At 43.1% G+C, this 20,590-nt stretch overlaps 1 protein-coding gene across 2 annotated transcripts; it reads right to left on the bottom strand.

Annotated features, from left to right (window-relative positions):
• Positions 1–211: 211 nt before the first annotated feature.
• Positions 212–15,689, bottom strand: LOC124115533. Of its 2 annotated transcripts, none has more exons than XM_048382661.1 (9): positions 15,426–15,689; positions 14,308–14,538; positions 12,607–12,734; positions 12,039–12,165; positions 10,286–10,447; positions 8,942–9,097; positions 4,485–4,616; positions 1,791–1,902; positions 212–1,016 (listed from the first exon to the last, which is right to left on the bottom strand). In XM_048382661.1, exons 1-9 carry the CDS (start codon positions 15,496–15,498, stop codon positions 338–340), a joined length of 1,800 nt encoding a protein of 599 aa, XP_048238618.1. In that variant the 5' UTR covers positions 15,499–15,689; the 3' UTR covers positions 212–337. The 2 variants fall into 2 exon arrangements, with proteins under 2 accessions (XP_048238618.1, XP_048238619.1); XM_048382662.1 differs by having other exon boundaries at positions 212–1,013.
• Between the last annotated feature and the right edge of the window lie 4,901 nt (positions 15,690–20,590).

The following is a 20,590-nucleotide window of genomic DNA, read 5'->3' as shown; positions in this document are numbered from 1 at the left end:
GATTTTACGAGCGCTTTCGGCAATTGCTAATTTCGCTCTCAGGAATGTCAGTGACCCGTGAAAATCCGGGGTAGAATAGATCTTCAGCAACCCATGCTTGCCGTAAAAGGCGACTATGCTTGTCGTAAGAGGCGAGTAACGGGTGGGTGGTCATGCTCTCTGACTTGGTTGATGCATGTCATTGTATCCCAATTGCGTAGATCGATGCTCATGGTGCCAATCACTGGATTGTTTTGTCCAGACTCGATTACTTAACAAACGCCGTCATATAGCTGGAATATTGCTGAGTGCGGCGTTAAACAACAAACAAACAAACAAACAAATCTTATCTCAGTGGTTACAACTGTGCGACATGCCCAGTTCTGTCACTCCTAGGGACGTCATAAGCAGGGGTATTAACTCCTCTGTCCCGACTCTCGGCGCCAGCAACATCGCTGTGGGCAACAGTTATAGGACTACCGCGCCGAGGTGTATCGTATTGAAGGCCTGTGGTGTTCTCACGCTCACTGTAACTGACTTGAATAGGGAGACATGTTGCTTCCGTCCTCTGATGATCATTCTCGTCCTTGACCTTGGAGGCTTTAACCTCTGCAACGTTCACACTCCTTCTCGTTGACCTAGGGGTATCATATCCGGGTGAGTCTTTCTCACTTTGTTCAGCAAGTGATCCAATGTGATCATAATCGTCCTTGGGCGGTGTCGAGGGGATTCTGTTGATCGTACTAACATCGTAGTTTGCCCCTTCCCCGCCCAGTCGTCCTGTGTGGCTGTACATCCCCTGGTTGTAGGGTTGGACGCGCCCACCAATACACAACGCCGCATTGTATGGGATGTGGTACTCTCCCTCCTCCGTAGCGAAAGAGTCCGGGGATGAGGGCATCATGGTGGAATCTCCCACTTCCGAGTACTCCACATCGGTAGACTCTCGTTTCGGACGTTTCCCATCACCTTGCCGTTTCCCATCTCCTGTTTTCTTCTTGTGCTTTACTTTAGCGACCCCCTTGCGTTTCAGCCTACTAAAACATAATTTCATTGATGTTGATGATTATGGTCAAATATTAACAGGTTCACGGAGGATATTCGGCTTTTCTGTTCAAATAACATGTATTAATATATCTCATTGAGCGACCTGACAAGTTTGATACTTTCATGAGCGGCGCACATGCGAGTCAAACACCAATTGTGTCATGTCCCATGATAAAGATACACATGTGTTTAACAAGAAAAGAGAAGTATTTTATTATGTATTATCTCGCTTATCATACACTTCTAAGTCTAAAACAATAATGCCAATCAGGCAGACATAAAGCGAAAATTGTTATTTCACACGAGTGGAATATGGGTTTCAAATAATTATAGTATTGTATCTCTAAATGCACAATAAATATAGGTATTTGGACTTAACCTCTATAAGCAAGCACATTATTTTACAAGTTTGTTTGCTTAAGTTTAACGCCACTTTGAACAGTATTCCAGTTACATCACAGCTTGTCAGCTTGATGTGGGAGAAAAGACCACAGTGGCACTGGTCTTAGACGTTCACACTTTGGTGAAAACCAAGGGCAGGTGCCAAGAAACCACAGATTATGATCAGGTCAAATCGGGATTTGAAAAAAGAAGAAGTAGAAAACAAAGAAGACGAAGAAAAGAAAACAAGAAAAGAAAGAAGAAAACAAAGAAGTAAAAAAAGAAAAAAAAAAGAAGAAAAAGAAAGGGACAAGAAAAAGAACAAGAAGATATAACAAATATTGCATATAAAAAGTGTCATTTCATTGCAGCTGAAAACCTACCGTGCACAGCATCCCGCTGTGGCGGCGATGATGATGAGAACTGCTGCGGCCCCGGCCACGCCTGTCGGTAGTGCCCAGCCGTACCCCTCAGCCCCGGAACTCCCGCTCTCTCCTGGATATAGAGGGATTCCAACGGTTGGGATTACAACAGATTATAGCCCTTTGTAAGGCTGCACCTAGTTGTCTTTAATATAGATGGCTACAAATACTTGCCGAATATGTAATATTTCAACATAATATTGTTGATGTAATTTCAAATTTTAAACATGTTTTTTTAAATGAAGGTATATCAATTTTTGTTTGTTTTCATGAGATAAACACAACACCTAAATTTAAGCTGGAAAAGGCCATGTTTTGTAACTTTTTAACAGTTTTGGTGAATGATCATTCACAATAAGAAGCTAGTATCCACGTTTCCAAAATTGGATGTCTATAGAATGGTTAAAGTTGGTGTTAATAATTAACGCTTATCGCATTGCTTAAAGTCAATTGTGGTGCTCAAGTCACACTCTTATGATCACGAAAGAATATTTCTCCTATAGAAAGACCTTCTGCATTGTCCCTGCGACAGAAACTGAATACATGTACATCTTTTTAGAATGTCCTTTTCATCAAAGCTTAAGGGAATATATTCTCCAATGTTACTTCTATGAGAATCCATAACAAAACAAATTTATAAGACTATGTACAGCATCAAATACAATTGAAATCAACTTTCCGGCTAAAAAAATATTTTATCATTTGAAAAACGACAAAAGTACCTCGACTCTCACGTTTGACCAATCTGCTTAAAAGTATGCTACCATGTACTGTTACGGGGCTACCATGTACTGTTACGGGGCTACCATGTACTGTTACGGGGCTACCATGAACTGTTACGGGGCTACCATGTACTGTTACGGGGCTACCATGTACTGTTGCGGTGCTACCATGTAATGTTACGGGGCTACCATGTACTGTTACGGGGCTACCATGTACTGTTACGGGGCTACCATGTACTGTTACGGGGCTACCATGTACTGTTACGGGGCTACCATGTACTGTTGCGGTGCTACCATGTACTGTTACGGTGTTACCATGTACTGTTACGGGGCTACCATGTACTGTTGCGGGGCTACCATGTAATGTTACGGGGCTACCATGTACTGTTGCGGTGCTACCATGTACTGTTACGGTGTTACCATGTACTGTTACGGGGCTACCATGTACTGTTACGGGGCTACCATGTACTGTTACGGGGCTACCATGTACTGTTGCGGTGCTACCATTTACTGTTACGGTGTTACCATGTACTGTTACGGGGCTACCATGTACTGTTGCGGTGCTACCATGTACTGTTACGGGGCTACCATGTACTGTTGCGGTGCTACCATGTACTGTTACGGTGTTACCATGTACTGTTACGGGGCTACCATGTACTGTTACGCGCCACCATGTAATGTTACGGGGCTACCATGTACTGTTGCGGTGCTACCATGTACTGTTACGGGGCTACCATGTACTGTTACGGGGCTATCATGTACTGTTACGCGCCACCATGTAATGTTACGGGGCTACCATGTACTGTTACGGTGCTCCAATGCATTTCAATGTAGTACGATGGGCTGTACAGTCAAATCACCCACACTAGCTCTCAGACTTAGCCCCCAGTGACTTTTTCCTGTTCCGGCAAATGAAATCTGCCCTACGTGGAAGACGCTTCCAGGATGAAGAGGACATAAAGGCAGCCACAGAGGCGTGGTTAGAGGGCCAATCTGCGGATTTCTATAAAAGTGGTATTAAAAGCTTAAGGGACAAATGGAAGAGTTTATTGAGGTAAATGGAGATTATATTGAAAAATAAAAGTGCAAAAGATATTCTGCGACTTGGTCTTATATTAAAGTTGCAAAACTTACTGAACGCCCTTCGTATGTGCTTTGGAAAAAGGGCCGGTGGCCCCTTGCTGAAGCAACTCATCTCATAAGAAACATTTTGTATATTGATCAGCATTACAAACACCTGCTACATATATGAACCATGTGTTCTTAAAGTTACATGTCGGATGTCAGCAGCACTATTGAGACACCCATGTAGGAATGTGCTTGGTATCACGTTCTGAAGTGAAAACTAGAAACTTTGAACTCAAAATCATAAAATTGATCATTTGTAATCCATTGGTGATAAAACTGTTATTCATAGTTAATGCCTCCACGGACGTCATTCTTTGTCTCAAACATTTCCTAAAACGGGTTTCAGATTTAAAGATTCTTCCTAGCTGAACGAACACAAATTTCCTACGTTTTGAATCATGACGTCGTTTCGACATGCGCTACACTGCATGGCCAATTGTCGTCCATACTGTATTGTAAGCCTGACTGGTTTGTTTGTTTGTTATTTTGTTGTTTAACGCCACACTCATATATTCCTGCTATATGACGGCGGACTGTAAATAATCGAGTCTGAACCAGACAATCCAGTGATTGACATCATGAGCATCGATCTACGCAATTGGGATCGATGACATGCATCAACCAAGTCAGGGCCTGACCACCCGATCCCGTTAGTCGCCTCTTATAACAAGCATGGAAGCATTTTACGACAAGCAAGTGTTGTTGAAGACCTATTCTACCCCGGATCTTCACGAGTCCTGAACTAGTGCCAATGCGACGTTAAGTCAGTCTGAACTTAGTGTATCAGTGTCTGCTGCCTCTATACCTGTTAAACATATGTATCTTAATGGCTTGGTGCAGTCTTGGTTCTCGATCCGAACTGTGTTTCTTCGTCTCCTCACCGACAGACATCGATAGGGCAGTGAAGCGTTCGTAGTATCCTTTCCCACCGGTTTCCCTGCAAGGACAGTAAACAGTTATGAACTGGTTGTGTAGATAGTGAGAGAGTGAGTTTGGTTTTAGCTATATTCAAGCATCATCACGGCGAGGGACATCACACATTGTACCCATGCGGGGAATCAAACCCGGGCCTTCAGCTCGACGAGCAAACGTTTTAACCACTCGGCTACCCAGTCGCCCCTTGTGTAGAGAGATACAAAGTATATATAAAGTTGATTTAATTCTGGTATGAACAACTAACACCGTTAATCATTCGTAACGTGACTCTGAAATTTTTTGTAAAAGAAAAATTTGGACCCTAACATGAAGCATGTTGACTGGAAACGGTTTAGTAATGCTCTGACACAACAAGTTATAACATTTCAATTTTTCATATTTTCTCATTTTCTAAATTCCACTTGAAACAAAGAGCATTTTAACGTTTGACGTTGCATATAAGACCAAAACAAAATATATCATATTTAATCCTTCCCACCTCATTACCCACACCCCCTCACACCATGTCAATGTCCCCAAGCATCTACGAAACAATTCCCAACGCAGGTTTCCTTGTTTATATACATGTACTTGATGAGGTGAGGTGAAAGTGTCTTTAACGTCGCGTCCAATATCATTGCACTTGTATAACGACGTGCATGCACGTGTGTGTGTGAGTAGATGCTTGTACTTGTCCGGACTGATGCCGATTTATAGTGCTAACTCACTGAGATACCTTGCCACAGTTTAACATGAATACCCCACTCAGACACACTATACTGACTCCGAGCCGACCAGTCCTTGTTTTAGCCCCTTATACTTGATGAACTACCCCATACACGTAGACTAACCAACCAGTCATACTTCCTGTGAACCAAATCCGCCGACAGTTACTGGACACAGAAGTCCACAGCTTGCATGAACATCTAATAAATGATTAATTGTTATTAAACATTTGATTAAAAAGATTGTTCAACTATCTTCCACTGCGATCAAACAAAGTTTCACAATTTCACTATTCGAGGTTTTATGCATGTAGAAGGACATGCATTATTGAGGTATTGGTGTTGAAATACTGCAAAGCGCTTCTTTGAGGTGCGCCCCTTTGTCGTGCCAGGATCCGCGGCAATAATGCTGCTGATTTATCAGGATCATACACATACTCATGGGTCTCAACGTCTACTACCTGCGTTACCTTCAGTTTTCATTCAACATTAGACCCATACTGAAATAATGTTCAAGGTGGCGTTAAAGCCAACCCACTTAGTTTGACAATGAAAACGGCTTGAAAGGTTACATAACAATACACAGTACCAGTGATCCATATCCAAGGTTAAATAACGATCAACAGTACCTGTGACCCATATCGAAAGTTACATAACAATACACAGTACCGGTGATCCATATCCAAGGTTACATAACGATCAACAGTACCTGTGACCAATATCCAAAGTTACATAACAATACACAGTACCTGTGATCAATATCCAAGGTTACATAACAATACACAGTACCTGTGACCCATATCCAAGGTTACATAACAATACAAAGTACCTGTGATCCATATCCAAGGTAACATAACAATACACAGTACCTGTGATCCATATCCAAGGTTACATAACGATCCACAGTACCTGTGATCCATATCCAGGGTACAATAACAATACACAGTACCTGTGATCCATATCCAGGGTGACATAGTAATACACAGTACCTGTGATACATATCCAAGGTTACATAACAATACACAGTACCTGTGATCAATATCCAAGGTTACATAACAATACAAAGTACCTGTGATCCATATCCAAGGTTAAATAACAATACACAGTACCTGTGATCCATATCCAAGGTTACATAACGATCAACAGTACCTTTGATCCATATCCAGGGTTACATAACGATCCACAGTACCTGTGATCCATATCCAAGGTTACATAACAATACACAGTCCCTGTGATCCATATCCAGGCTAACATAATAATACACAGTACCTGTGATCCATATCCAAGGTTACATAACAAAACACAGTACCTGTGATCCATATCCAAGGTTACATAACAATACACATTACCTCTGATCAACCTCCAAGGTTACATAACAATACAAAGTACCTGTGATCCATATCCAAGGTTACATAACAATACACAGTACCTGTGATCCATATCCAAGGTTACATAACAATACACAGTACCTGTGATCCATATCCAAGGTAACATAACAATACACAGTACCTGTGATCCATATCCAAGGTTACATAACGATCCACAGTACCTGTGATCCATATCCAGGGTACAATAACAATACACAGTACCTGTGATCCATATCCAGGGTTACATAGCAATACACAGTACCTGTGATCCATATCCAAGGTTACATAACAATACACAGTACCTGTGATCCATATCCAAGGTTAAATAACAATCCACAGTACCTGTGATCCATATCCAAGGTTACATAACAATCCACAGTACCTGTGATCCATATCCAAGGTTACATAACGATCCACAGTACCTTTGATCCATATCCAGGGTTACATAACGATCCACAGTACCTGTGATCCATATCCAAGGATACATAACAATACAAAGTCCCCGTGATCCATATCCAGGGTAACATAATAATACACAGTACCTGTGATACATATCCAAGGTTACATAGCAATACACAGTACCTGTGATCCATATCCAAGGTTACATAACAATACACATTACCTGTGATCAACCTCCAAGGTTACATAACAATACAAAGTACCTGTGATCCATATCCAAGGTTACATAACAATACACAGTACCTGTGATCCATATCCAAGGTTACCTAACAATACACAGTACCTGTGATCAACCTCCAAGGTAACATAACAATACACAGTACCTGTGATCAACCTACATAACAATACACAGGACCTGTGATAAAACCTCCAAGGTAACATAACAATACACAGTACCTGTGATCAACCTACATAACAATACACAGTACCTGTGATCAACCTCCAAGGTTACATAACAATACACAGTACCTGTGATCAACCTCCAAGGTTACATAACAATACACAGTACCTGTGATCAACCTCCAAGGTTACATAACAATACACAGTACCTTTGATCAACCTCCAAGGTTACATAACAATACACAGTACCTGTGATCAACCTCCAAGGTTACATAACAATACACAGTACCTGTGATCAACCTCCAAGGTTACATAACAATACAGAGTACCTGTGATCAACCTCCAAGGTTACATAACAATACACAGTACCTTTGATCAACCTCCAAGGTTACATAACAATACACAGTACCTGTGATCAACCTCCAAGGTTACATAACAATATACAGTACCTGTGATCAACCTACATAACAATACACAGTACCTGTGATAAACCTCCAAGGTTACATAACAATACACAGTACCTGTGATCAACCTACATAACAATACGCAGTACCTGTGATCAACCTACATAACAATACACAGTACCTGTGATCAACCTAGATAACAATACGCAGTACCTGTGATCAACCTACATAACAATACACAGTACCTGTGATCAACCTACATAACAATACCCAGTACCTGTGATCAACCTACATAACAATACACAGTACCTGTGATCAACCTACATAACAATACACAGTACCTGTGATCAACCTCCAAGGTTACATAACAATACACAGTACCTGTGATCAACCTACATAACAATACACAGTACCTGTGATCAACCTACATAACAATACACAGTACCTGTGATCAACCTCCAAGGTTACATAACAATACACAGTACCTGTGATCAACCTCCAAGGTTACATAACAATACACAGTACCTGTGATCAACCTCCAAGGTTACATAACAATACAGAGTACCTGTGATCAACCTCCAAGGTTACATAACAATACACAGTACCTTTGATCAACCTCCAAGGTTACATAACAATACACAGTACCTGTGATCAACCTCCAAGGTTACATAACAATACACAGTACCTGTGATCAACCTACATAACAATACACAGTACCTGTGATAAACCTCCAAGGTTACATAACAATACACAGTACCTGTGAACAACCTACATAACAATACGCAGTACCTGTGATCAACCTACATAACAATACACAGTACCTGTGATCAACCTAGATAACAATACGCAGTACCTGTGATTAACCTACATAACAATACACAGTACCTGTGATCAACCTACATAACAATACACAGTACCTGTGATCAACCTACATAACAATACACAGTACCTGTGATCAACCTACATAACAATACACAGTACCTGTGATCAACCTCCAAGGTTACATAACAATACACAGTACCTGTGATCAACCTACATAACAATACACAGTACCTGTGATCCATACCCAGGAAAAGCTTCGCCGAAGTCCTATCCAATAACGTCCAGTTTGCAGGTTATTAATTGTCCCATTCACTTGAAGAAGTGACCCCTGTCTGTTCTCACACGTTGTTCTGGCTTCCTGACGCGTAGATCGGGTGGTGATGGGATCTATACATGAGAGGTAAATAAACGTGGTTAGCGTCCCTGCATTGCCTAACTATGTACACTGTATGACACCTATACCCTAAACTTGTTAAAGACATTTATGTATTTCGTGGCAATCATGCTTATTCACAAAGCATTAAGGAAGAATGCATCCCACGGTATATCCCACCACATCCTCCGTATCTTTAGGGCTCGCATTTCGGTAAACCTACACTCATTCCCGAGGTTCTCGCGATCTCAAATTACCCGCCCTTGATTTTCATAAACATTTTACCGACCAATCAAACGTTGAGATCAGGAAAAAGGAAATGGGTAAGGGCGGTGGACATGAAGACATCCTTTCCACAAAAGATTTTTTAGGGTTTTCTTTCGCTTCTTTTCATGTCAGTTAGTATTTCTATGTTGAATTTCTCGTAAACACTATCGTAATGAATGGGAATGGCCGCCATGTTGTCGTTATCGCTAAGGCAACATTGACACTGTAACTCGCATTCTGATTGGTCCGTTAGACTGAGTACCGTAGCAAATCAAACTGCAGCAATATAAACTAAGTGTTTTAGTCTACTACTCCTTATATTGATACCATATAACAAAATCCCTGGCAAATCTCTACTAGTCTTTATGATACCTTAACTATTGGGCAGTATGGCAAGGACTGTAGGACTAGTGCCAATTTCTAAAGCTGAATTGGCTAATGAAAATCAAGGGCGGGTAATTTGAAATCGCGGGAAACCACGGGAATGAATCCAGGGGTTAGGTGTACCTATATGCGAGCCCTGAACATATAGGGGATGGTCCCACAATGCAGGACAGGACCTTTCGCTAAACCCTCTTGTTATCGCTTACAATTTGACGTTTAGCTCTGCATCGCTTCCGGCTTCAATCTTAATTTTCCACGGACACGCCCTAGTATATCTAAAACACTATTCAAATCGGCGTTAAATTCTCTTACACAATCACTTACTGATAAGTGGAAGCCATCTCAATATTCTAAACAAATTGTTCATGCCCCCTGTTGCCAATAGCTCTCTTAAATTATAATTATTATATTAACGTCAACAGCCCACAGACGATCATTGAACGTTAACGTCCAACGTGTCTTCGTTATACCCGTAATCCCTTTGAAATATGAGATATGTTCTTTGATTACATAAAAATGATTTCTTAAGGTCAAAAGTTCAGGTAGCTTACCACCAACATCGTGCGATGGGGTGCTACACAAAGCCATCAACATCTCTGTCTGACTGTCTGATGTTGCCACCGTGTTGCTGCCGGTACTGATCTCCAGGACCCCCCAGACGTACCGGAAGTCGTTCATTCTAGCTTTACGGAACTTTGCCAGCCGTTGTAATTCTAAACAAGCATAACTCATATCATGTTTACTTCAGAGTTTAGACTAACAAAATAGGATAAAGTGTCACCAACACAAGGATGGCGTGTCATCGTCACAGAACTTATAATAGTGCCATCTGTTCAAAGATGTATGCATCCAAGTGTTCTTATGTTAAATGGCTGTATTAGTTACAAAAATATACCCTTAAAAAAGTAGGGGATCATGAAATAAAAATATTAGTTCCAAGTATAAGAACAAAAAAAGTCTTGTCGACTAACATCCGTAGCGCCATACACATGCGTAGAGTGTCATTTCTGATTTTGACGCTTTCAAAGAAGGTCGATTAATCTCTGTGGGTCACATTTCTGTCAATCTTATTTATTCTGCTCATCATACAGTTGTGATATATTTGATTTCATTCATTTTTTGTATATGAACTAGCGATGCGGCAACGCACGGAACGTCTGCGAGCTACTAACATGCTGGAAACTGAAAAGTCAGTGGCCAATACGTTCACTGTTAAACAGTCTGTGATTGGCAGACTATGGAACAGGTACCATCAAACCCAAAATGTTGACGGCAGACCCCGTTGAGGGCGTCCTAGCTCAACAAGGGCACAAGATCAATTGACCTGAAACCAGGCTCTACAAAATTGAGGTCGAACGGCGAAATCAAATTGCTGCACACTCAACAGGCACCTGGAGTACGAGTTACGGTTCACGCGATTTGAAATCGTCAACATGCACCTCATCACCATGTTCGACGGCAACGTGTTCTGCCGCCCCTTACAAATCATCATAGTGGCAACAGACGTCAATGGTGTACACAACGTCGAAACTGGGGGATGTATTCGCTAGTCACGCGGCATGTTTTCGGATGAGTCCCGATTCACTTTGTTCTTCCTTGATAGGCGTGGTCGTGTCTGGCGACGTCAAAATGAACGTCAAGCCAAAGTCAACCTGAGACCTCCAGACAAATTTGGCGGTGAATCGGTTATGGTGTTGGACAGCATCACTATGAGTGAGTGAACCCCTCTCTATATTGTGCAAGGAAAGGTCACTGGACAGTACTATCGAGACAAAATACTGACACTATTTCTTGTTCCGTTTGTAAGGCGTGTGGGTCGACGCTTTGTCTTACAGGACGGCGACGCCCTTGCACACCGTGCACAAATCGTCACTTCTCTCCTCTAGCAGCACAACATGCATAGAATGCCAGGGTCAGCAATGAGCTCAGGCCTTTCCCCCATTGAGCACATGATAGGGAGACAGCCTCAACGTCATATGCCGCCGACCACGTTTGCTCTGTGCAACTTAAAACAACACTCTCTCCTTATTTTGGTTTTTGGTGTGAAGTTTGAAACAACATTGACTCCTGTGTACAGCTTGAAAGAACATTCTCCCCTTATTTAAATGTGAAGTTTGAAAAAAACATTGTCTCCGTATTTGCTTGTGCCTTTTGAAACAACATTCCCTTCTTATTGCTGTGTGCAGCTTAAAAAAACACATTCACTCCTCAATGGCGCTGTGACTTGCAACAACATTCACTCTTTATTGTCGCCTGCGGCTATAAAGTACATTCACTCCCTCACTGTACATGCAGGGTACCTACTGTCGCTGTACACAGAGTACCCCCCGGCGTCCCCACAGCTCTCCTCTCTGTTGCCCGGACAGAGTACGCTCGATGTGCTGCTGTTCCCAGGTGTTGGGTCATTTATCAGACAAACACATTCAGTTTCCTGAAAACAAGGAATATAATGGCAATGGAGCTATGAAAGCTACATATTAGAAAACTCTGCAGAAGACATTGAAACAAGGAAAATATTTATGGTCATGTAGATGACTAAGCAGTTGTCGGCATAGGAGATGAACCGTTTGGTATTCGAGTAAGCTGGGGTTTCTGTGAAAATAAAATTTGTTCCAGAAAAGATTGTGGTAAAAAAATATTTTGGCTCAGGGTTTATAACAACAGCAACAACATTTCCGCTGGACATTGCCTGGTGTCCAGACAACAGTTGAACTGTGCCAATCGGCTATCATGTTTATCAGAGAAACATGTAATTAAATTTGAAGCAGAGAAAATATATCATGTCTCTGAAATGAAAAACACAAATGGCTCCAAAAAGTAATAGATATTTGGCCCCTGATATGTGTTTGAGAAGCTCGCATGCACAGTTTACCTTGAGTGCTATGTAGTTGGTGTTACAGAACGTGAAGCAGGTGAAGGCTTGGTTGTCTTCATAGTGCGTGGTCCTGTTCTCCCCAGTGGTGGAGGCGGGGATGTAGCCTCGGTAAGTGTACAGGCGATCTGGCCGGAGTACAGAAAGCGTTGGGTACACACAGGGTTTAAGACGGAGGATTGGATGGGGGCTAGATTCAATTCAATTAAAAAGAGCTCGTATTTATCAGTGTTTACATAATCAGTCTAAATAACTGTTAAAAGAGACTGTGAAACAAACAACAATGTTGTTCACACTTGCTGTTTGGATCCCTCTTTTAAATACACTCCAATACCAGGAAGTGTGACAATCCTGACCTACCCTGTGTTTCCTTTGAATACCAGGAGGTCTGACAAACCTAATCTACCCTGTGTTTCCTCCTCAGTGCCTTGAAGTGTGACAACCCTCACCCAACCTGTGTTCCCTCCCACTACCAGGAAGAGTGACTACCCTGACCTACCATGTGTTCCATCCCACTACCAGGAAGTGTGACAACCCTGACCTACCCTGTGTTTCCTCCCAATAACAGGAAGTGTGACTACCCTGACCTACCATGTGTTCCCTCCCACTACCAGGAAGTGTGACTACCCTGACCTACCCTGTGTTCCCTCCCACTACCAGGAAGTGTGACAACACTGACCTACCCTGTGTTTCCTCCCAATAACAGGAAGTGTGACTACCCTGACCTACCATGTGTTCCATCCCACTACCAGGAAGTGTGACAACCCTGACCTACCCTGTGTTTCCTCCCAATAACAGGAAGTGTGACTACCCTGACCTACCATGTGTTCCCTCCCACTACCAGGAAGTGTGACTACCCTGACCTACCCTGTGTTCCCTCCCACTACCAGGAAGTGTGACAACACTGACCTACCCTGTGTTCCATCCCACTACCAGGACTGTGTGACGACCCTGACCTACTCTGTGTTCCCTCCCACTACCAGGACTGTGCGACAACCCTGACCTACCCTGTGTTCCCTCCCACTACCAGGAAGTGTGACAACCCTGACCTACCCTGTGTTCTCTCCCAATTCCAGGAAGTGTGACAACCCTGACATACCCTGTGTTCCCTCCCACTACCAGGACTGTGCGACAACCCTGACCTACCCTGTGTTCCCTCCCACTACCAGGAAGTGTGACAACCCTGACCTACCCTGTGTTTCCTCCCAATTCCAGGACTGTGTGACAACACTGACCTACCCTGTGTTCCCTCCCAATTCCAGGAAGTGTGACAACCCTGACCTACCCTGTGTTCCCTCCCAATACCAGGACTGTGTGACAACCCTGGCCTACCCTGTGTTCCCTCCCAATTCCAGGAAGTGTGACAACCCTGACCTTCCCTGTGTTCCCTCCCACTACCAGGAAGTGTGACAACCCTGACCTACCCTGTGTTCCCTCCCACTACCAGGAAGTGTGACAACCCTGACCTACCCTGTGTTCCCTCCCACTACCAGGAAGTGTGATAACCCTAACCTACCCTGTGTTCCCTCCCACTACCAGGAAGTGTGACAACCCTGACCTACCCTGTGTTCCCTTCCAATACCAGGAAGTGTGACAACCCTGACCTACCCTGCCTTCCCTCCCAGTACCAGGAAGTGTGACAACCCTGACCTAATCTGTGTTTCCTCCAAATACCAGGACTCTGCGACAACACTGACCTACCCTGTGTTCCCTCCCAATACCAGGACTGTGTGACAACCGTTCCACCGACCCAATAGAGTGTATCTTCCTCCAGTCTGCGCGCTAAACTCTCAACAGTGTTGTCTGACGTCTCCACGTACAAGTGACCACCACGTCTCCGGCACGAGGATGCGGACGACGTCCAGTTAAGCGTCTGGTTCATCTCAGACACCTGCACTTCTGCACCGATGTCTTTCTCAGTCACCCAGAAGCCTTCAACAAAAACCACTATATTTTCAATTTCTTTATCTTAATCACATGCTTCATACTTCCGCCGGGGCGGTGGGGTAGCCTAGTAGTTAAAGCGTTCGCTCGTCACGCCGAAGACCCGGGTTCGATTCCACACATGGGTACAATGTGTGAAGCTCATTTCTGATAATGCTGGGATATCACTCACTCACTCACTCACTCATTCACTCACTCACTCACTCACTCATACTTCCGCCATAAGTACTAGTCATATGCGAAACGTATCAAAGTACTTACTGCACTATTACTCAAAGTTATAAAATGACAGTCATCATGAATCAATCAATCGGGAATGCAGGCCACAATGACAAGTATTTATTTTTTGTATAATATCCGATGCACGGGTACACTGGTAACAATCTTTTGCGCAGATCTGTACTTTGTATCGTCCACATTGAACTCAATCATGTGTGGTATGTACGTAAATGATGGCACTAAGCAAGTTATAGTTTAGAATTTCAGTTAAAGATCAAAATACGTAGCGTGTATTTAGGAAGGGATCACCACACAGTGAAGTGAGTGAGTGAGTGAGTGAGTGAGTGAGTGAGTGAGCGGTCGTAGTCATCAATATTACATCGATATTTCTTGATTCCTCTTTGTCGGGCACTATAGTAACTAACCAATTTAATCCACGCGATACCCATTTTAATCCTCCTGTGACACACGACTGATGGGAATTTGTTGTGTCCTTTGCGAGTTGGTAGACAGAATCTCGATGCGTAGGATACAAAAACGTGTTCTCACAAGCTGAGAAGTGTTTACATTATCAAAATAACAAAACTGATGGCATATCGAGTAACATGATGCACGTACAGTTAGTATTTGAAAAATATAAATCGGTTACTCCGTACCTTTTCCATGAACTGACGAGAGCAGCAGAACAGCTAGCGTCCCTTGTGTGAGGCCAGCCATGGCAGGACGCATCAGAGAAGACAACACACCCTTACAAGCATCCTCGTTGGGGAAGCAGCGTGGGAAGAACTGTTCGGGGGTTAGGAGCCTCCATCATCACGCGAATCAAAACAATGTCCGTGTTGACTGTGTGTGTGCGAAACACTAATTGACGAGTTATTTTTATTGGCTGCACATTGACACATTAAACATGGTGTGATAATAATGAGCGACCTGACACTGCTTCTGGTCGTCATATCCGACTGCTATGTTTATGTATGTGTGAATCATTGGCGGTGATACAGTGAACCTTGTCAATCTGGACACCAGACACCGTTCCAATTGAAATGGGTACGGAGTAATGGCTTTTTGTAGACACGTTTACAAGTGTTCCTGTGGTAATCGAAGGTTGGTTGTCCGGATTAACATTGTCCGGTATATACAGGTTTCGCTGTATTGTAATGGGAGAGATGTTATACTTGAAATAAATGTGTACATGCGTATTTATCACAAGCACATGACGGATCCTCCTGTCTTTAGCGCACTTGGGTCATGGCGACAGTTGTTTGTGGCGGAAATGCAGGCAAGGTGTTGTCTCAAGCCGGATACACGCACGTTGTAGCCTCCCCTCACCGCTCTGCTTCTGGTATATGAAACTGTCCACTTAGAGGACTTGTGAGTGAGTGAGTTAAACGCAGTATTTGAACAGTATTTCAGTTATAGGACGGTTATATATCAGTTTGATATGGGAGGAAAACCCGAAATGATCTTCTTCCATCTTAGATGTTTACTTTAATGAAACTCACGAGCACGGACAGGGTGCTGACAAACCTAGAAACACAGGCGAATCTGGGGTTCGAACCCACGACCAAGGTGTCAGACACGCCCATGGGACGCAGGTCGGCATAAGGCCACCCACGAACTCTCCAGAGCTTGTGACAAGACGTTTTTCTGTTTAACGGCGCACTCAGCAATATTCCAGCTATATGACGGCGGTCTGTAAATAATCGAGTCTGACCAGACAATCCAGTGATTGACATCATGATTGACAATCGGGATACGATGACATGCATCAACTAAGTCGGCGAGCCTGATCACTCAATCCCGTTAGACGCTCCTTGCGACAAGCAAAGTCGCCTTTTACGGCAAACATGGGTTGCTGATGACCTATAATAACCGGATCTTCACTCGTCTGACAACACTAGGAAGCTAAAAGTAAAATGGGGTTTAACGACGTGCATGCACTAATTTTATAAAGCTAGCCCTCTGAGATAGGAATGTGTTTAAATCCAAAAAAGGAATGCACGGAATAAACATGTTTAGGGCCTGAGGAAATGAGTTATCGTCTCACAGCCTAAACACCACCTTGACACTATCCCGATAACCTAAACATGTTTCGATTTTAATCACGTTTACATAAAGTACATATCATTGGGCAATAAGTCAAATATGGATAAGATGTATAATATATATTGAAATCAGACGTGAAAATACATGAACAAGGACGCACAACGAACCTGGAGTGAGTGAGTGAGTGAGTTGGGTTTAACGCCGCTTTTAACAGTATTACAGTTATATCGCGGCGTGTCAGCTTAATGTGGGAGGAAAGCCCGACGTTTACCACTTCGGTAAAACCCACGATCACGGGTATGGTGCTGACAAACCCAGAAACATAATCGGGGCGAACCGGGATTCGAACCCACAATCATAGGTTCCTGGCGTGCCGAAGGGACACAACTCTGCACAGCGAATCGCGGCGCCTTAGACGACTGGACCACCCGTGCCCCTAAACGAACCTGGAACAAAATTCACATAAAACTGTACAAATAAACCACTCTAAGTTCCTAGTGGCAAGGTGTGAAGCCCATTTCTGGTGTCCCCCGTCGTGATATTGCTGGAATATTGCTAAAAGCGGCGTAAAACCAAACTCACTCACTCACTCCTAGTGGCAAGTAGGTAGCCTGAAGGACTACAAATTAAGTAGTAAAAGTGTATAAATATGATGTATTGTTGATGTATAACGAATAGTATTTGTCATACAGGAAACGGAAGCTGACAATGAAAGTATATCTGATTACTACTTTTTAAAGTTGTCCCGCATATTTATATATCCCCATTAAACGCTAAAAATCATATAGAAAGCGACCCTTTTTTTTATTACCTACAATAAATTTTAAGAGTGGGATACGGGTCTTTCCCACATTTAGACCCTATTATCTATAAAACACGATCCTAAACATGTTTAGGTTCTAATCATGTTAAGACCCTAAACGCGTCAAATTAAGACAAGGGGTGTGTTTAGGTGTCTGTTTAGGATCTAAACACGTTTGTAATGTTCTTCAAGGTGTTTCAGTTTGCATTATTAAATACCAACAATGAAGTGTCTCCTCCCTCCCAAGTCTCTTTACACCCTTGAAGCCTAAATTAAACCTTAAGTTCTGAAATAAAGAGGAAGGGTCCGCGGAGTGTGACAGGACCTCATTTTAGTCGTCTTGACAACCGTGGTGCAAGTGATGGAGATGCAGAGTTGGGTTCCTTGGCCATGCCCAGCCATAATGGTGCAGGTTCGAACCCGACAATCGCCACATGACCCATAGTTTGTTATCGCCATACCCTTCCCTGTACATTTCATCTCTTTGTGTTTCCGCCGATACAGATGACACGTGATATTATGATGTCGTCTCTGACGAAAAGTGACCATACGACTTCCGCTACGTCTGCCGCAGTCCCTACGTATCAACGTTCGTGTCCGCAAGTCATAGCCTCCGAATACTGGAAGGATGAGCAGATGTAAAGGAGATTGTCTCAGGGATGTGTCAGATAAAGTGTCTAGTGCATGGTTAATGCGCTCACGTCACTCTGAAACTCCCCACACATTCCCCGCACACCAGGAAGTCCCATGTTTAAGCCCTCCCCTTTCAGCCCTTTAGCTTCAAACATATTGGGTTTGAATTGAATAAAAACATGTTTGATGGCCGTATTATTCAAAAACGGATAATAGTAAGTGAAATCAAGGCACATTTTAGCCAGTATGGCACTTTAATCGTTGATAGAGGCTTCAGGTGGCCGGTTACGTGACTTAGATGTACCGGAGGATCTGTGCGACTATTTTTGTTTGTTTGTTTGTTGTTTAACGCCGTGCTCAGCAATATTCCAGTTACATGACGGCGGTCTGTAAATAATCGAGTCTGGACCAGACAATCCAGTGATTGACATCACGACATGCATCAACCAAGTCAACGAGCCTGACCACCCAATCCTGTTAGTCGCCTCTTACAACAAGCATGGGTTGCTGAATACCTATTCTTACCCGGATCTTAACGGGTCGTGCGACTATTTAAATTCATGAGACAGGCATGTTGTCTTGGTGGTGAATCACACGTCTTTTTGGACCATTCTGAACATGGATCGCAACAAGGAGACAAGCATGGGATGCGACCCGTTCTTTATCAGTGTTTACTTGAATCCAACAAGGAGACAAGCATGGGATGCGACCCGTTCTTTATCAGTGCTTACTTGAATCCAACATGGAGACAAGCATGGGATGCGACCCGTTCTTTATCAGTGCTTACTTGAATCCAACAAGGAGACAAGCATGGGATGCGACCCGTTCTTTATCAGTGTTTACTTGAATCCAACAAGGAGACAAGCATAGGATGCGACCCGTTCTTTATCAGTGTTTACTTGAATCCAACAAGGAGACAAGCATGGGATGTGACCCGTTCTTTATCAGTGTTTACTTGAATCCAACAAGGAGACAAGCATGGGATGTGACCCGTTCTTTATCAGTATTTACTGGAATCTAACAAGGAGACAAGCATGGGATGCGACCCGTTCTTTATCAGTGTTTACTTGAATCCAACAAGGAGAAAAGCTTGGGATGTGACCCGTTCTTTATCAGTGTTTACTTGAATCCAACAAGGAGACAAGCTTGGGATGTGACCCGTTCTTTATCAGTATTTACTGGAATCTAACAAGGAGACAAGCATGGGATGCGACCCGTTCTTTATCAGTGTTTACTTGAATCCAACAAGGAGAAAAGCTTGGGATGTGACCCGTTCTTTATCAGTGTTTACTTGAATCCAACAAGGAGAAAAGCTTGGGATGTGACCCGTTCTTTATCAGTATTTACTGGAATCTAACAAGGAGACAAGCATGGGATGCGACCCGTTCTTTATCAGTGTTTACTTGAATCCAACAAGGAGAAAAGCTTGGGATGTGACCCGTTCTTTATCAGTGTTTACTTGAATCCAACAAGGAGACAAGCATGGGATGCGACCCGTTCTTTATCAGTGTTTACTTGAATCCAACAAGGAGACAAGCATGGGATGTGACCGGTTCTTTATCAGTGTTTACTTGAATCCAACAAGGAGACAAGCATGGGATGTGACCCGTTCTTTATCAGTGCTTACTTGAATCCAACAAGGAGAAAAGCTTGGGATGTGACCCGTTCTTTATCAGTGTTTACTTGAATCCAACAAGGAGACAAGCATGGGATGTGACCGGTTCTTTATCAGTGTTTACTTGAATCCAACAAGGAGACAAGCATGGGATGCGACCCGTTCTTTATCAGTGTTTACTTGAATCCAACAAGGAGACAAGCATGGGATGTGACCCGTTCTTTATCAGTGTTTACTTGAATCCAACAAGGAGACAAGCATAGGATGCGACCCGTTCTTTATCAGTGTTTACTTGAATCCAACAAGGAGACAAGCATGGGATGTGACCCGTTCTTTATCAGTGTTTACTTGAATCCAACAAGGAGACAAGCATGGGATGCGACCCGTTCTTTATCAGTGTTTACTTGAATCCAACAAGGAGACAAGCATGGGATGCGACCCGTTCTTTATCAGTGTTTACTTGAATCCAACAAGGAGACAAGCATGGGATGTGACCCGTTCTTTATCAGTGTTTACTTGAATCCAACAAGGAGACAAGCATAGGATGCGACCCGTTCTTTATCAGTGTTTACTTGAATCCAACAAGGAGACAAGCATGGGATGTGACCCGTTCTTTATCAGTGTTTACTTGAATCCAACAAGGAGACAAGCATGGGATGTGACCCGTTCTTTATCAGTATTTACTGGAATCTAACAAGGAGACAAGCATGGGATGCGACCCGTTC

The sequence above is a fragment of the Haliotis rufescens genome, unplaced genomic scaffold, assembly GCF_023055435.1.
Source record: "Haliotis rufescens isolate VD_foot unplaced genomic scaffold, xgHalRufe1.0.p SCAF_4, whole genome shotgun sequence".
Taxonomy (NCBI): Eukaryota; Metazoa; Mollusca; class Gastropoda; order Lepetellida; family Haliotidae; genus Haliotis; species Haliotis rufescens.
This window is presented reverse-complemented; position numbering and strand designations above follow the sequence as displayed.

What these genes read in the sequence shown, in the direction of transcription:
- LOC124115533 (XM_048382661.1), bottom strand. Translation starts at nt 15,498, where the DNA reads ATGCGTCCTGCCATGGCTGGCCTCACACAAGGGACGCTAGCTGTTCTG. An exon ending in TTCCTGGGTATGGATCACAG is followed by an intron (nt 4,617 to 8,941) that starts GTACTGTGTATT and finishes CTGTCCTTGCAG; the next exon opens with GGAAACCGGTGGGAAAGGAT. An exon ending in ACAGCGGGATGCTGTGCACG is followed by an intron (nt 1,017 to 1,790) that starts GTAGGTTTTCAG and finishes ATTATGTTTTAG; the next exon opens with TAGGCTGAAACGCAAGGGGG.